Source organism: Poecilia reticulata, chromosome 14 (genome assembly GCF_904066995.2).
Source record: "Poecilia reticulata chromosome 14, P_reticulata-male-v2, whole genome shotgun sequence".
Lineage (NCBI taxonomy): Eukaryota > Metazoa > Chordata > Actinopteri > Cyprinodontiformes > Poeciliidae > Poecilia > Poecilia reticulata.
Window position 1 is genome coordinate 5,382,977 of NC_088843.1, and position 18,315 is coordinate 5,401,291.

At 36.3% G+C, this 18,315-nt stretch overlaps 1 protein-coding gene across 1 annotated transcript; it reads left to right on the forward strand.

Moving 5' to 3' along the window:
• Positions 1–884: 884 nt before the first annotated feature.
• On the forward strand, positions 885–17,913 carry coro6 (coronin 6). Its single transcript, XM_008427384.3, has 11 exons — positions 885–1,118; positions 6,350–6,549; positions 9,630–9,752; positions 12,351–12,480; positions 13,065–13,243; positions 14,281–14,400; positions 14,488–14,592; positions 14,802–14,947; positions 16,202–16,259; positions 16,598–16,825; positions 17,138–17,913. Exons 2-11 carry the CDS (start codon positions 6,352–6,354, stop codon positions 17,258–17,260), a joined length of 1,410 nt encoding a protein of 469 aa, XP_008425606.1. The 5' UTR covers positions 885–1,118; positions 6,350–6,351; the 3' UTR covers positions 17,261–17,913.
• The last annotated feature ends 402 nt before the right edge of the window (positions 17,914–18,315 follow it).

An 18,315-nucleotide genomic window follows, 5' to 3' on the forward strand; every position in this document is an offset into this window, starting at 1 on the left:
TGTCTTTGATGGTCACTCTAAAACATTGACTTTATATTTCCGTCACTTATGCAAGCTTACACTGATTGTTTATTTGGAAGACCGATTTCAGTTCCTGATGGATTTCTTCAGATGTTGCTTTAATATGTCCAGATAGCATCCTCTGCCACCCCTAAACTTTCTATCTAGCATAATATCACTCAAAAGTTGCAAAATGGAACCATAATATGTTTTGATTCTGTATATAATTCCTTAAAATGTTAAAATACCAATGTTCTTTATTAAAGAGCTTTTGGTAATATAGAAACATAAATGGAAGAAAAAGTGAGTGGTTACGTTGGACAAAAATCCTCTCTACAGTCAAATGATTTGCCAGTTAAATAATTATAAATTGATTATAAATGATAGCAGAGGATTGTAATCAAGCCAAGTTGCAAAACACAGCTTTCACAAGAGTCCCATTGTTTAAGATGTTCAAAGATTGCTCGTAAACATCAGTTAAGTTTTTCTAATATATCTGTTTCAAAAGTGTTCAACTGATAAATTATCTAACTTTTTTGTGAAGATGCTATTTATTTTGACTCATTTTAAAAATACCCAAATTTGAATATAATTTTGTCTACATCATTCAGATAATATGATAAAATAGATCTTTTTACTTTAACTTTTCCACTCGCATTCAATGCATCAAAAGTTGCTGCATCAGTTTTATTCATGTAATTCTAACAGTTGGTTTTAACAGTGTTATCACTTATTTAGCCCCTAATAGCCAGGGGGCATCAGTGATTGACCTCTGGTCGGCAGTGTCCGCACATCCCCCCCCGCCCCTATGTTCGCGTTTCCCCGTACTGACGGAGCCTGGTCTAAAATAGACGGTAACCCACCCTCCCCCGTCCTCCCACCGCCCTGTCTTGCCTGCTCTGCCCCGGCGCTGTCTCCCCTCTTTCTCTCCCCCTGCCGAGGAGCGTCGCGCAGTCACCCAGTGCGTCCCCTCGCCAGGACTCTGCACTCCAGGACAGCGGACCGTGGGACTTCATATAACTCATAAGCCATCAAGAGGAAGAGAAGAAGAAGAAGAAGAAGGAGGCAACACCGCAGAAGAAGTTCTCTAGGGAAGAGGGGACTCCCCAAAACCTGAGGTGAGCTGCGTGTCGGTGTTTGCTGCATTGGCGTTAGAGGTGCGTCGGGTTATTTATTGCTGTGCGTCCTGACGCATGGAGACAGAAAGGACTGAGCACTCAGTGACTCTGCACTGCTGCCATTTCTTTAGTGCGTTTTGCAGGTAGATCAACCGACCTCTGACGCCCTTCACCTCTTGAGACTTATGAGCCGGTGTTTATGAGTGTTTGCGCAGGCTGTTCGCAGCGGCTGTTTAAATTTACTGTCTGTTCATTAGCGGCAGAGCGCCACAGGGGCCGCCGCCTGCTTTCTGGGACTATTTGGGACGTTGCAGGCAGGTGGGAGGAGCGGGCCCTCCGGGTGGGACGCATCAGTTTGTCATGTCTATATTAGGAAAGTGGCCGTGTCATTCTTTCGCTCCGTGCCATGCGCAGCTCTCACACACACGAACGGGGCTCATTAACCTGTACAAGACTGAGGACAGTTTTCGGAGATTTTTTTTTCCCACTTATGGATATATCAGTTACACATAATTACTGAAAAGGCCAAAACAGCGCACTTTTAAAACAAACTGTTAGTGTAACCCATATAATTACTATTTTTTATTTCAATAAATATTTAATTGGTAGATCATCATATTTAAAAGCAAAGCAAAGCTTTTTTTTTTTTTTTTTTTTTTTCCAGAGACATCTCAACAAAGTTAATGTCTAGAAATATTGGAAGTGTGCACACCAAAACGAATAAGATAATTTAAAGTTTTATTTAGCTATATTACAATGGCAGATTATAATTATTTCTTTGTTAAAAAACAAACATTCCTAGGATTAAAACGTAACAAAATAGCCTGTAAATTTGTGCTACAAAATACATATAAACCAAAAAATAGCAGCTGTGAAATTTAGACCATAAGGTAACCCCTAGTTTTATTTAGCTATGTTGACAGAACTGTTTTTTTGTTGTTAAAAAAATCAAAATCAAAAACAAGCTCAGACCACCAGCTGACCATGCTGCAGGTTTGGGACGCCACCGTTACAAGCTTCACTGGCAGCGTTTGAAATTTTATTTTTAATTCATGAAAAGGACGTGCAAAATACCAGCAGCATTAACAGTTTGTAAACAACGGGATAATAACATGCATTAATTCAAATTTCTCTTCCTTCACATGTATTTAAAACCAGTTCCTCAATCCCAAATATATCTTCCTGTTAAAGAAACATTTCATGGCTGCAGTCTTTAATCTGCAAACATTTCTTTTGGATCTTCTGCTGCTAACCTTGTTGGCAGTAGAATCACAAACACACCTAGCTGAGTGAATGAAACCAAACATGGTAGAAAAAAATAAGAATTGATTTATAGTAACAAACTTTTTAAAATTACATTTACTCAAATTAGAGCTAAGATGTTGTTCATTGGCAAATACAGCCTTAGAGTTGAGCAGCGAAGCTAGTTAGCAAGTTTGACATTAGCTTAGCTGTTGCTAAGCTACTTCAAGCTAAATACAAACTTAGGTTCTTGCTCCAAATCGGAGATTTGTTGTGGCTCGTACATTGTTGATATATTCATTAACGTGTCACCCAATGTGAACACATTAGCTTTTAATCAAAATAAGTTAGGCATTGAATGTTTGCAATTTTCTCAACCATTATATCCAGCAGTTCAGAAAGTTATATGCTCGATAAATGTGAAATAATTGTAACGTCTTATATTTATTACACTCCAAAATCCCCTTTTTCAGCAGTCAAGTTTTAACATTGTTGAAATATATAAAAACATAAACCAACCACAGTTTGAAGGTGCGGATCGAGGGGCCCTGAACGCCCCACAGTTGCCAGTCTGGAATGTAAATCTCTAGATAAAGTAGAGCTTCTAGGAAAGCAGCGAGGGCTTTCTGTCCTCTCATCACACTCATGTCTCCCCTCGTCTCTGAGGTCATTTCTGGATTATGTACTGTGAACTCAACCAACATCCCCGTTTCAGCAGACTCTCTTCAAGGCTTCATTATAAGAAACACATTTGTTCTGTACATTCTCTAAAAGTTTCTTTATTCTTTGGACATTGACTGCTTGTTGACCTATTTCCCTGTCACAGAATATTCCCCAATTAGTCATTCAAAATAAATGGGACCGGGAAAAAGATTTGTACTTTATAAGCAAAATGTTTTTTTTAAAAACAATTTTACAACCACTTAGCAGTTCTGTTCTTTTCGTGGCCAGGCTGCGTTACTCCAAGTCAGTGGTGATGAAATTTATTTTTTTATCCAAAGGAATTGGATCAAACTGTTATTGAGATAGGCTGGCAACAATTAGTGATTAAATAATAGTTCTAGTTGCATGTTTTGTAAAATAACGCTGCTTGGGTGTTTGAGTTTTGGAGCTACTTTCTACCAAAATGTTTCAAAGGTCTGGAATTAAAGTGGCTTGATAAGCAAAAATCTGTCCTCTGAAAATAATCTGGGGTGAAAAACAAAAGTTCTTTAGCCAAAGTAAAACTTTAAAGACCTTTAGATATTAAAATATATATATATATATTGACACTTTTTTAAAAATTAGAGTAAAGGTTTCTGAGCAACAAGGAGCATCTAAAATAGTCGTCTTCTTTATTTTAGATTTAATTTTAAACTTTGACCTTTGTGCAGCTAAAACCTATTGTCATACTGTCATCAGGATAACATCCAAGCAGATGTAGATTTTTATTTTCTCTCCCACCTTTTATCTGCTCTATCCGTATTATGTGTGTTTGCTTTTGATGTTTTGATCGCACACAGTGTTTGCTGGGACAATCAACTATTAATATCATCTCGGTTATACAATATCCCCAGTGTTTTGGAGGATTAGGGATCTGCTGTCTGCAGTGGCCACAGGACAGCTACATGTCAGTCAACAAACGGAGCTAAAACATGCAGATGGGCTGTTATTTCATGTAGCTAACACACACTCAGGGTTATTTAAAGCTGCTTCAGTTAAACAATGATGGAAGCAGAAGACGTTTCAACTTCAAGATGAATGCTGAAGCAGAAGTAAATAAAAATACATTTAAAATAACTCGTCTTTTTTCTTTAAGAATGTAAAAATAAAATAATTGAAATTTAAGATTTAATTGAATTAAAATAGTTTAACAATACTTTACTTGTGGATAAATTGAGGAGTGGTGAAACGTCTATTTCATGAAAACCGCAGTAGCTTTTTATATTTGTGGAGAAACTAAAATGTCTTCTTAAAAAACGGTCAAACTAAAGTGTTTTGAAGAATCTGTAATCAGTGAACAATAATACGAAAACAACTTGAAATGCAAACAAGTAGAAAGTTTCCATCTTTCAAACTGTATTTGTTATTATTTATTTTTCGGTTGAAGTAGAACAATCTCAGCATCACAACTATATTTAAGATTTCAGTCTATATTCCTTAACCCAAGAAATGAAAACTTATAATTTTTATATGCATGTTACTAAGACCTTAAACTATTTAACAAATTTTGTATTTGTCTTAAAAACCTGTTGTCTAAAATCATACTCTGGTATTCTGCCCTCTGGTGGCGGATCTAATTATTACAGGTGACCAATGCCAGTTTAAGGTTGCGCTCATCTTTCCAAAAGTAATTTTCATATAATATAAAATACTTTTTTGTTGGTTACAGGAATAAAAATGTTTAATTTATGTTTGTACCATACATATAACACTGCAAAAATGAAACTCCAACACATTTATTACTTTACTAAGATTTTACATTGGAAGAAATACATTTTGATTAAAATTTATATTTTGAAATTTGATTAACTTGTTTAAAGAAGTATAATTTTCTTACTCCTTTCTGTGGCATCAGAATCTGAAGGATGTAATAACTATGAAACAGTTTGTAGTTTTATCAGTTCAAAGGAAAACTGCAGTTTATGTTCATCTGAAAGAAAAACAAGTTGAATAAAGGACAAACATTTTGGTAGAAAGAATATAGACAAAGACCAGATTGTCTGTATTGCTCAACAGCCAAACAGAGCTCACTTTGGACTTAAAAAAAAAAAAAAAAAAAAAGACTCACGAATTGTGAAGCACGGAGCTGGAAGAGTCATGGTTTGGGGAAGTTTTAGGACCTGACTATTTTACCATCAAAGAATCCACCATGAATTTAAATTCAAAAATACTTTATTAATCAAAAATAATTGTTTAATTAAAAATTAAATATAATCTTATTGTGTAACACAAGTTGAGATATCAGAAAATTAGGCTGAAGCAGAACTTCTTCATATTTCACGTTGAAATCAACTAACTAAGAAATGGAAACTCCTGGACCGGGTAGAAGCTCAGATTTTCTACTTTAGGACTTTGAAGGAGCAGGGTTACATATTTTTCAATTTATAGCGCAATCAAGCAGATATTACCTTCAGTTGTTTTATATCAAACATGCCTTAAGATATTTGACTTAGTAATAAGAGTCCCAATTACCAACACAACGTAATGTTAAACTTATAGCAAAACTTAATAGCATTCGCCTTGCAGCAGAATAAGGTGCGTTCACTGCAGCCTGAAGTGACCCAATTCCGATTTCTTTTTTTTTTTTTGACGTAATGCCACCTGTATCCGATCTTTTCATGGCAGTGTGAACAGCACAGGTCGGATTCTTTTTCGAATGTGACCCATATCCGATACGTATCCGATTCAAATGTGACCATAACGTCCAGGTCGCATTCATCCGAACTGAACGTCACTGATTCTCAACAAATCTCACTATTATGCGTCCTGATACACGCAGGTGGGAAGAAAAACAACAATCATGACGGACTATAATGAGGATTAAGTTGTTAATATGCTGCTACGGTTGGACAACAACTTCAAATATGTAAGCTAAGCTCCACCGTTAGCCTCCATATTTACTTCCGCAAACACTGAGCTCTTCTTCTTCTTTTTATGGCGGTTGGCAGAACACTGAGAACGCTGACGTTATAGCGCCCTCTACTGCGCATGCGGGACACTCTCAGGTCGTTAGTCCGTTTACACTGCAGAACACATACAGGTCGCATTTACTGGCAGTGTGAACGGCCCCGGCAAAAAAATCGGAATTGCCAAAAAATCGGAATTGGGTCACTACAGGCTGCAGTGGGAATTTACTAAATTTACTTCCCAAGTCAGACCAGACTTTGATGTGGAGTTACTTTTCTGCCACATCTTATAAGTTGAGTTTTGAGTTACTTTTGTTTAATGACAGTTTCCATTCCTCTCTGCTCATCCTTGCCCTCCTCTCTCTTCCTCCTCTTGTCCAGTCATGAGTCGCAGCATCGTGCGGCAGAGTAAGTTTCGCCACGTCTTCGGGCAGGCGGTCAAGGCTGAGCAGGGTTACGATGACATCCGCGTCTCCAAGGTGACGTGGGACAGCTCCTTCTGCGCCGTCAACCCAAAGTTTCTGGCCGTCATCGTCGAGTCGAGTGGAGGAGGAGCGTTCCTCGTCCTGCCCCTCTCCAAGGTGGGTCAAAGGATTTAATGTTGACACACTGGAACATTTTGCTGTAAATTATCATAAATTCAAAGTTTTACTAATAATAGGCTGCTGAAGGTTTTATAGTTTCTTTGTCGTTCTTTACTTAAGTACTGTAATGATATTTCTGTTATTTCCTTTATTTTCAGGTGTATTAAATCTGTTTTGGATAATTTACGGATAAAACACGCTCTTAACCTTGAAATTTGAAATTTTTTATTACATATAAAGTACAGTGACAGATGACAAGTTACTGTAGGGACATTTACATTATTTTTAAGGTTAATAAAAATAAGTTAATAATTGGTGAAATTCAAAATAGCTGTCACACGTCATCCTGATTGTATTTCCCATGGTGATTTTTTGTTAAATAACAGCTGCTTGTAAATTTTAATACGTTTCATGGATGATTTACATTTTTAACATAATTTCTGTCATTTCTGTTTTAAGGTTATTTACCATAAACAGATTCATAACTGAAAAAAGATATTTACATACATGAATAGAAAGACAGGAACACATTTAAATCAGACCAAACTTCTTTTGCTTTCGGTCATAATTCCCAAAATTATTTATATTTGTTAAATGCCAAAAAACTTATTGAGAATATTTTCAGATACTTTTTTTTCTCCTTCAAATTCAGAAGTTTATATGCATTTAATCAAAACCAGGGATACTCTGACTTTCAATCGATCAATAAGTTTATTCACTCGATTTAACAAATTTTATCGTTAGAAGATTTACTCTACATGAGTGAAAAGAAGGAGAAAGAAGAGAAATGTTTTTTCAATAATTACAGAATTTATTTTTCATGGCAATATAAGTTGCAAAAAATTTGTAATTTTTTTCATTTTTAAACGTGTCATTCGATTTTGAGAACATGATCGTGGTTCGTCTTCACTCCACTACGACTAAACTTGTATTAAATTTCAGTTTTTGTAACAACACTCAGTAGAAGAGGCTTTAGACGACGTTTAAATGTTGTTTCAAGGTTGAGTTTCTTGTAGTATTCAGCTACTCCAGGCTCCAGTCATTCATGACAAAACGTTCAGCTGTGTGGGGTCAAATATTTGCTTTGACCCCAAATGTTTGAAATACACAGAAAAGTCAATATCTCCTCCTTTAAGGCTGGAAGGTAAAAGCGACGACCGAGGCCAGAGTGAGAAAATAATTACGGCGGTTTTTAAAATGAACTGGGGATTGTTACTAAAAAGAAAATAAAAATAACAACAAGGAATGCTGCTTTGTTGCATTTCATCTATCGTACTTATTTTTTAAATAAAAATATATAAAAGTGCCTAGATTTACAGCATTTGTACAACATTAAAGCGTGTTTAAATTTACCATGGTACATTTTTATGGTCCAGTGATAATGATAGTTTTTATTATTTTTATGAAGTGAATCATCCATAACTTTTATCTTATGAGTTAAAATGCTACAAAATATCAAATATTCTGATCAATTCCCTTGCAAAATAAAAAAACAAAAAGTGACAACATTTTCATAATTGAAAAATAATAGATAATGAAAATAATAGCTAATTGTTGTACATACCTGCAATTATGAGTTAATTAATTTTGAACAATATAAATAAATTAATCATTAAATAAAAGCAGTTAGATCTTATTAAATGTTTTTATTTTATGCTAATTCTACCAGCCTGTTAAATCATGATAGTTTCTTTTTTCTAATATTTATAAACTTTTTTGTTATTTTTGGTCTTTTTACGCTGAGATTTTTTTACCTGCTCTTCCTAGCAGTTTTACAATAATCATAAATATCTGCAGAAACTATTTGAGCTGAGTTTTTTAAATTTCACAGCAGGTGGTAAAATTGACGAGCTTTTGAAAAATGTTAAAATAATATTGGCATTCAGTGTTTTTATATCTTTAAGGCTTCATAATTTTAAGTATTTGGCCAAAGTGATCTGTTACCCTTAGTGGTAAAACGTCCACAACGTTTGCGACATTTGAAAACACAAGCATAAATCATAAGAAGCAATTTCAATTGATTTGTCTTCTTAATTTTAAACAGGAACATTTTAAAATCTTTTTGAAATTTGTGGAAAAGAGTTGAAAAATGCAAAGTAATCTCCAGCATTTTCAAACTCAGTGAAAAGTCATGGTGAACAGTCGTGCTATTTATATGCCGCAGGGTGATCTTCATCCTCCTCCCCCCAACAGGCAACAAGAAAAACTCCCCTTTCAACAGCTTGTCATTCGATCTATTAATACGCCGAGTGTGTGTGTCTGTGGAGGCAGGGATATTTCTAATGCTCATACATGATAAGAAACACATTTTTGCTTTTCTTTTTCCTTATGCAATCTGTTTATTTAAGAGGCCGCTATGATAGCATGTGGCTACAGCCACAATGTTTATCCAGAAACATGAGAAAATGCTAGTTAGCACTTTACCTCGATAGCAGGCGAAAGTAGGAGAGAGCGACTGCTTTCATCATCCAGCACGGTGTGTTATATATATCCGTCTTTTATATATATATATATATATATATATATATATATATATATATATATATATCTCACTTAAAATGATCAGTTTCTCTGATCTGATTTTACTCTTTGTAGGTTTATGTTTGAGTAAAATGAACTTTGTTCTTTTATTCTATGAACTTCTGACAACATGTCTGAAATTACAAGCAAATATTTAGTATTTATTTGCAGAAAATGAGAAGTGGTCAAAATAACAAAAAAGATGCTGTCAGACCTTAAATAATGCAAAGAAAACAAGTTCATATTCATTTAGAAACAACAATAATAATGTTTTAACTCAGGAAGATTTCAGATATTTGGTGGATTAACCAGAAGGTTTTCAATGTGGTTCAGTTCAGTCGTCTCTTATTTGTTTTAAAGAGCTGTGCTTTTTCAAACCCAATGTAAATAATCTAAATAAAATATAAATAAAAACTGAATTGAATCGTTTTGTGCTAAGGCTTGAATTTTCTCTTTAATTATATTTATACATTGCTTTACATTTTGGCTAAACGAGTTGAAAAATGCAGCTATTTTATAATATTCTTTCTTGCATGTGTCTGCCCCTGGCGCTGCAGACAGGCCGTGTGGATAAGAACTACCCGCTGGTCATCGGCCACTCTGGACCCATCCTGGACATCGACTGGTGCCCTCATGACGACAACATCCTGGCCAGCTGCTCAGAAGACTGCACAGCAATGGTCAGGACCATTTCTGTATTCTTCTCGTGTTTAGATGTGTTTGTGTGGAGAATACATCATGGATTTAAATGGTTGATCTATTAAGCTGGGACACTGATATTAATCTGCTGAATCTCCTGATTCATCTGCTTGTTGTCAGGAAATGAATGAGTTTTCAAACCCTGCTGTAGGTCCTGAAATGTTACAGATTTGAGTATTTTCTGGTTTGCTTTGTCTTTCTTTGACAGGCGCAGCTGAACATGGTTGCTGAGTAAAACATCTGATTTTGATGCCTCTTAACAACCTTTAGGGTTTCAAACATCTTTCTAATAATTATGGGTTCAGTTTCACTTCAGCTGTCAGAAGTGAACAAAATGAAATACCTGAAATATCAACATTTCTTCAGAATGTTGAGTAATGGTGTTCTGATCACCTGTGTGTGATTTTAGACACTATAAGTGGGATGAAATATGTGGTTTATCATATGTTTTCTCCACCAGAAACTGTATTTCAAGTGCAGTTCATTAAAAATGTAAAATGTATTTTCTAGCTTTTCTTCTTTATTCATATTACTTGAATTTCTCAGTACTGTTTTCCTTAAAAAGGAGGCAGTAGGCTGGAGGAGGAGGCAGCAGGTTCGGAGTTTTGTCTGGTGGGATTCATAAGAAAACCCATCAGATTGAAACCTTTTTACAAAGATTTCTGGTCATGCATCTAATAATGACATTGTATTGTCCAAAACCTGATTTGTTTCTTTGGTTAGGATATAAACAAAACACGCTTTAACTGGAATTTATTGAACATTATTTTCCTCAAAAGATATTTTATATCAAACTCTGCATCAGAGCAGACAAACTGCAACTTAATCTCAAACGTTTTCATTTTTAAATGTTAAATATTCTAGCAGAGTGATTTAAGTCTGTGCGCATATGTTCTGATGTAACATTTTTTGTAGTAAAACGGCAGCTTGTTTCAACATATGTGCATCGCAGCACCTGTCACTGATCCGCCCACTTGTCGTGTCACGGCTGCAGGAATGTGAAGACTGAATTGCTTCTTCTTTTCTGGCAGCAGCTGCATGGACGCTGTTTGAGTATGTGTGTGTTTATTGTGTGTGTGTGTTTATTAGGTGTGTGCGTGTGGGCTTTGTTTATATCAAACAGCACACAGACAGACAGTCGCAGCTGTTACTGTAGTGGATTTGCAGAAAGGCCAAAACTGTGAAGTCATTCTCCTTATTTCGGGTCATTGCTCCAGCAAACGGTTCTTTAGAGAGAGTGTGTGTGCGTGCGTGCGTGTGTGTGTGTGCGTGTGTGTGTGTGTGTGTGTGTGTGTGTGTGTGTGTGTTGTGAAGTAGTTCAGTCATCACCTTGGGACTGTCACAAACCAGGATGAGTGTTTTTATCAGGGTAACTTTGGGTTCTAAGACGGATTTTCAGACTCACGAAGCCGGGTTACTTATTACCTGGCTCTGTCGCCATGGCAACCTGTCATGCTTTAAAAAAAAAAAACTCTTCTGGAAACGTTTTTATACAGAAAAATATATAAATGAATAAAATGTTATTTTATATTTTTGCTGTACTGTTGTGATAACACTAAAAGAGATGATGAGAACTATTTATTGCATCTTTGTTAGGTGATAAGTAGTAAATCGCTGCGACTCTGTGCCACACCAATCACACAAATAATACTCTTGAAAACTTTCTTTAGGACATAAAAATGTGATTTATTTTGTATCACTAAATGGCTCATTGTAACTTTTATTGATGCTTTTATTGATCAAACAGTGGAAAGAAAAATAAAACTATTAATCCTGACAATACAGACGGTTTTGATTCGACAGTAAATAATATCTATGTGGAATCAGTGAATCAAAGTTTTATCATGATAAGAAATTAATCAAAATACATAATAAATAAATTTCCACCCTTTTTTGACCCATTTGTGAAAAAGTTTGACCATAATTGATTTAATGTGAAGATGTCTAAATGCAGAATGCATTAAGATTTAAAAGTGAACTTTTAAGAGACAACAGGCTTTAAGTTGTGTCCGTAACTTTATTGATGGTTTAAATCTGCAGAAAGAAATATCATAATTTTTCCCTAAAAATTTAGAAATCAATTTAGGTGGGGCTGTTTGCTGAATTTAGCTGAAAAATAAAACATTTTAGTTAAAAAAAACAACAAAAAAATCTCTCATTTGTTTATTTTTGGCATGATAAAATATTGAATTCTTAGTATTTTATCTTTGTGATTTATATATCGATTTATCTCTGCAATTCAATGCTATTCAATTCATAAATACTTTGTTTATCCCAAAGAAAAATTAAATAAAAGTATAAATCAGCATCCAAAACAAGAAGGAATGGTTGTAAAAAGATAAAAACAATTTCTCTTTCATTGAAAAATAAAATAACAAATCTCAAAAAAGCCCAGAGTTACTCTAATATGCTGCCACCCTCTAAGCTGATGTATATCAAACTGTTTAAACATAATATATTAATATTACTTGAGATGTAATCAAATATTTAATTGATTAACTTATGTCATTTTGCATGAATATCTCTGCAAAGCTGTAAAAAAACCAGTAATAAAGACAGTTTTTTATGATATTTTTCAGGTTTGGCAAATCCCAGATCACTCCCTGACCCGCCCCCTGTCCGATCCCATCGTGGTGCTGGAGGGTCACTCCAAACGGGTCGGCATCGTCAGCTGGCACCCGACCGCACGCAACATCCTCCTCACTGCTGGTGGGTTTCACTGACGCAGACACAGATCTTCATCAGGCAGCAGACCTGAGCTCAGGACCCGAAAACTCACAGAGGAGTGGCAGTGCTTCAAAATAAAATCACTCAAGTAAAAGTAAAAAGTAGCCATCCTGGAATTACTTCAGTATTTTTAAATTACATCACCGGATGGACCAAAATATAGAGTTAAGTGGAAATTTTGGTATTTTAAGGACCAAAATGACAATAATTCATATATAAAATCAGGCAAAAGAAAAATTTTTCCAAATCAGTTTCTCTCTCTTCAGTTACTTATAAAACTTTAACAGAAACTGCAGGTGTGTGTCTGGTGAATTTTTACATGTTTGTTTTTCATTCAGTGGGTAGAAAATCCAGACACTTTACTCAAGGAAGGGTGGAGATATTTCAAAATAAAATTATTCCTCTAAAAGTAAAAAAGCACAGCATAGTAAAAATACTCCTAAAAGTAAATTTTTTCAAGAAACATTACTGAAGTAAATATAATTGAGTAAATGTAACTAGTAATGTGCTTGAACCAGAAAAGGCATTGACTAAAATCTTTCTTTTCTGACTCTGTCTGCTTCCAGGCAGTGACAATCTGATAATAATCTGGAACGTGGGAACAGGCGAACCTCTCATATCCATGGACGACCATCCGGACCTCATCTACAGCGTCAGTTGGAACCGAAACGGCAGCTTGTTTTGCACCACCTGTAAGGATCGACGCCTGCGTGTCTGTGACCCCCGAAAGAGGGAAGTGGTGGCGGTGAGTCAGGAAGTACTAACCGATTAAACTTTTTACATTTTCCCATCTTATTGCCGCAAACTTCAATGAGTTTGGTTGGGATTTTATGTGACTATGTGACCAAAACAGTGTGGTGTATGGTAAAAGAGTGAAAAAGGTTTTTTATATATAGAAATAAAGTGTCAAACATGATCAGAATTCATTTTGGAGTAGAATGACCCACAATGACAAGTTTACTAGAATAGAATAGAATAGAATAGAATAGAATAGAATAGAATAGAATAGAATAGAAACATCCTTTATTGTCCTACAAAGGGGAAATTGAAGCAAAAGATTCACACAAAAAAGTTATTAAAGCGTTAAAAAAATATATATATATAAAAACCAGATTAATAATAATAACAATAATAATAATATACTGTATAAAACTATAACAGAAAATACTGTGCGGTTATTAGAAATAAAAATATCTGACTCGCAATTCAAGGGATGTGCAACTGAGTCGCATCATTTTTTCAAAAAATTACATAATGTAAATGTTTATTAAACACTGAAAAAGTCAGATTATTTGCCATAAGGTAGATCAGTTTGTAAAAACACGCTATTTAAAAATTTGTAAAATCAGAGTAAGTGATTGTGCAAAAGCAAGCATGCATGTAAATACGTTTAATATGATTCAAAGATAGCAAAGAAAATCTAAATATATAAAGACTTTTAGAATATATTTTAATTTCTTGGGCCTGTTGTGACTCTGCATCCCCAGTTTAGTTCACCCACTTTTTATCTGCTGCTTTTGAGATTCCCTCATGTCAGTTTGCAGCCTTCAAAAATATCACTGTGTGAACCAAAGTTAGACAGAAGTCAAGCTTTTAATTTGGAAACTAAGAACCTCCTTCTCTAAGAGCGATGTTTCCAAAGAGACAGAAATCTAATAAGTCTTTAGATAGATAAATGTAGGTTTTTGGTTGATTTGAATAGAGAATCAGAATTTAAAACAGACTTATCTTTGTTCTTGAAAAAGTTTCTGTTGTCCCATCTTTCCTGGTGCTTCCTAACAGGAACGTCTGGCTCCACATGAAGGCATCCGACCAATGAGAGCCATCTTCATCAGAGACGGAAACATTTTCACCACCGGATTCACCCGGATGAGCCAGCGAGAGCTCGGCCTCTGGGATCCGGTAACAAACACGCTTCACACTGCATCAGAAGGCAAAGGACCACAAGTTGATCATATTTCACATTTTGGCTGTTTTCACTCTGTTCAGACAAACTTTGAAGAGCCTATAGCACTTTTGGAGCTGGACACGAGTAACGGAGTATTGTTACCATATTATGATGCAGACGCAAACATGGTCTACTTGTGTGGGAAGGTAAGCTAATATAAGAAAACATTTTCTTTAAATTCAGCTCATTTCAGTTTATCTATCAACTGAAAAAGACCCCATTTATCTAATCATATGGAAACTTCCAATTTGATCCTACATATAAAGCACTGAATGCAGCTTCTTTTGTAAATATGTCCTATATTTCTGGCTCTGATTAGGAGAGATATTTTAGTTTAAATGTTTTTTCCGTGCAGGGCGACAGTAGTATCCGTTACTTTGAGATCACGGAGGAGCCGCCGTACGTCCATTACCTCAGCACCTTTAGCAGTAAAGAGCCGCAGAGAGGGATGGGCTTCATGCCAAAGAGAGGAGTGGACGTCACCAAATGTGAGATTGCACGGTAAGACGGCTGCTGCTCTACCGCTTTTTAAAAAGTGAAAATATGCGACTTAATTTGATGTAGAACAGTGGTTCTTAACCTTTTTTGAGGTACCGAACCCACCAGTTTCATATGCCCATTCACTGAACCCTTCTGTAGTGATAAATAAAATGTGATTTTTTTCCCCCCAAATTCAAGACCCAACTAGAGTTGGGTCTTGAACCTAGAGTTCAAGACCTAGAGTCTTGAACTCTAGGTTCAAGACTCCCCAATGGGGGTCACCCCCAATGGGGTGATCATGGGGTCACCCCATGATCACTAAGTCTTCTTAAAAGGTAGAGTCTCTGAGAACAGTTCTTCAAAATATAGTCAGTGTTTTCAGCAAAGTTGAACTGACTGTCCAGGAACGACCCAAGGTATTTAAAATTTGCCAGTTTCAACGGGTTGGCCATCGAGAGAAACTGGAACCACTTTAAGGTCTTATTTAGATCATTTAATTAGCTCTACATTCTTAAGAGAATGAAAAATTAATAAATAAAGACTTTGCGGTATTCTGATTTAGTAATGTAATTATATTAGTTGTGTTACCACCCCCACGCCACTAGAGGCAGTAGCAACCCCGAAAAGATGCGACTAAGGAGCAGATTTAGAAGTTCACCGAAAGCTACAGAATTTGGTAAAAACTGTGAGCTTTGCTGAAGTAAATAAAGACACAAGTTCAAATCCATGCTGAGTGGAGCTCCTTCAATCAGGGCTCCTTCGCAGCTCTGATTGGCTAAGCAATGTAACGTGATCTTCTGCAGCAAGTGATGGCAAAGCGGGACGTCATCACCACTTTACACAAGTGTGTCTTTACCTCCGCGGCAGAGGCTCCGCCGAACCCCTGATTCTGACTCACCGAACCCCTGAGGTTCGATCGAACCCAGGTTAAGAACCACTGATGTAGAAAATGGTTAGTGGAGGCTGGACTAAATTAACCTTAGAAGTTGTGTTTTCTCTGTTATGTCTCTGTTATTCCCTAAAGTGCATTTTATGCTACTTACAAGTTGTAAGTTGTTTCAACCATAGGTTTCAACACACCTTGATAAAAAAAAGGCTTTTATTCATTCTGTAATATTTTTTCCTCAAGCTGAGACTCTGAATTTCTGTTACATCATGAACGCTCATTTCTGTAAATCGTTTGCCATCCTTAAAACAGAAATCAAAGTGTAAACAAACTCGAGGCTGATGGATCGCTCTGCTTTTCCTGTTTGTCGTTCCTTTATTCTGTCCCAGGTTATACAAGCTGCTTGACAAAAAGTGCGAGCCCATCACCATGACAGTTCCTAGAAAAGTAAGTAATCCTGACCGTTTTTTGTTATTTATATGAATTATTATTTTTCATCCATAAAATACCCACATTTCCACTTAACTTTAATTTGGTCCATCTGAGGATGTCATTTTTTTATATTAAATCATTGATAACTTAATCAGTTACTTGAGTAGACTTTTTACCAAATACTTTTTCACTCTTGAGTAAGTTTTTGTAATGGCTACTTTTTACCTTTACTTGATTACATTTTCTGGGGACTCTGCCCACATTTGGTAGCAACAAAGATCTACAGTTTATTGTTCAAAACATAAACAGACTAAAATCTCTCTCTGGTTCCTGCTTGCCTCTGTGTGGGGCAGTCGGACCTCTTCCAGGATGACCTTTACCCTGACACGGCAGGGCCTGATCCCGCCATGGAGCCTGAAGAGTGGCTGGACGGCCGTGACGAAGATCCCATCCTCATCTCCATGAGGGACGGCTACGTGCCGCCCAAGAGCCGAGAGCTCAAAGTGGCGAAGAAGAACGTGCTGGACTCCAGACCCACCACCAGACGTAGCATGTCCGCCTTGGACACCAACAGCTTGCCTGTAAGTTTTGGACATGTTGAGCATCCAAAGCTTGATCTGCTGATTTGCTAGTTTTCACAGGGATTCGCTTGAACTTCATCTAAATAAATGATTTTACATTTATACGGCTTTTCAAACATTTCCCTCTCTGTTGAACCTTTTTCTTATTGTGCACAACTTTTCCCTTCAAGCACCCATCTCTGTTTTGGTTTAGTTTCTCACTACCCTTGACCTTCTTTTCCCTTCTTTCTTTATCATTCTCCCCCCTTTCATCACTTTCCGTTTTCCTTTTCCCCCCTGTGTTTCTCGTCTTTCCCGTTTCCTCCTGTCCAGCCTCAGCTGCTTGAGAGGCTACTGGAGGAGATTCAGAATCTGAAGGCCACAGTTTTGTCTCAGGAGAAGCGGATCTGCGACTTGGAGAATAAGCTTTCCCAGTACGCCAACGGTACTGCCTGATGTGCAAGTGAACACATCAGTTAAAGAACTGGTCTGAATTTCAGAATCACTGTTATTATAGAAATGCATTTCCACTGCACTGGCAAGAAATCACCCTTTTGCCTTCTTGAACATATTGTTAAATAATCCAAATAATTTGTTAAATAATCAAATTCCAGCCGAACTCAGAGGCTTTGTGTTCATTTCTGCAAAATTCTAATCCGAGTTTGAAGAGAATGTACCTTAATGGCAAAGGCAATGCATTTGTGAAGTCATAGCTTTATTGATTTGAATGGACTGAAAACTGTGGAGCTGTGGGACTGTGCAATTGAAGGATATAGGCAAGTCAGATGCGAGGATAAAAGTTAGCAATGTTTACAGAATTTAACGGAAAAAGATGGCAGCGCATGTGTACACAGGGGGCTCTTAGCTTTTCATTTCCCCCCCCAAAATAAAAATAAGTAAAGAGAGCAAAAAGAAAGGAAAAGAGCATACACATGTACCAGATGGGCAGATATTACCAGATTTCTCTGAATACATTTCAAAATGTAAATAGTGACTAAAGAAAACAGGTGATAAAATATCAAACTTATGTTAAAAGAAAAACATGTTTGTGTTCTGTAAAAGAGTAAAAATAGACACATAACCACAATAAAATCTGTTTTTTTTTTAAAGGGCTGCTTCATTATTTCATTGTTGGACTTTTTATCAACTAAATTTCACAAAGGATTTCACCTTGGATACACTTCACACAAAAAACTCAACTATGTTTAATTGATTTTGAAATACTCTGCATGGTGTAAACACTGACTAATAGTGCATTAATTCATCTCTACTATAAGAAAAAGAAACATTTTGTGTTATTGCGCAATAGTCTGACTGACTACTGACCAGCTCTTCTACTAACGGGTCCGGAAAGCTCCTGAGTATTACTCCAGCTGAGCATATAGAGGACAATCTGTTTAAGCCGGCGGCGAGAGAGGTGTGTCCAGACTCCGACTACCTCCTGTCCAGAAGCTACAACCTGTTTCAGTTCATGTAAGAGTCAGCTGAGTGGCCCTGCAACTGCTTGGTTC

What these genes read in the sequence shown, in the direction of transcription:
- coro6 (XM_008427384.3), top strand. Translation starts at nt 6,352, where the DNA reads ATGAGTCGCAGCATCGTGCGGCAGAGTAAGTTTCGCCACGTCTTCGGG. An exon ending in GAAAGAGGGAAGTGGTGGCG is followed by an intron (nt 13,244 to 14,280) that starts GTGAGTCAGGAA and finishes GCTTCCTAACAG; the next exon opens with GAACGTCTGGCTCCACATGA. An exon ending in TGGTCTACTTGTGTGGGAAG is followed by an intron (nt 14,593 to 14,801) that starts GTAAGCTAATAT and finishes TTTTCCGTGCAG; the next exon opens with GGCGACAGTAGTATCCGTTA.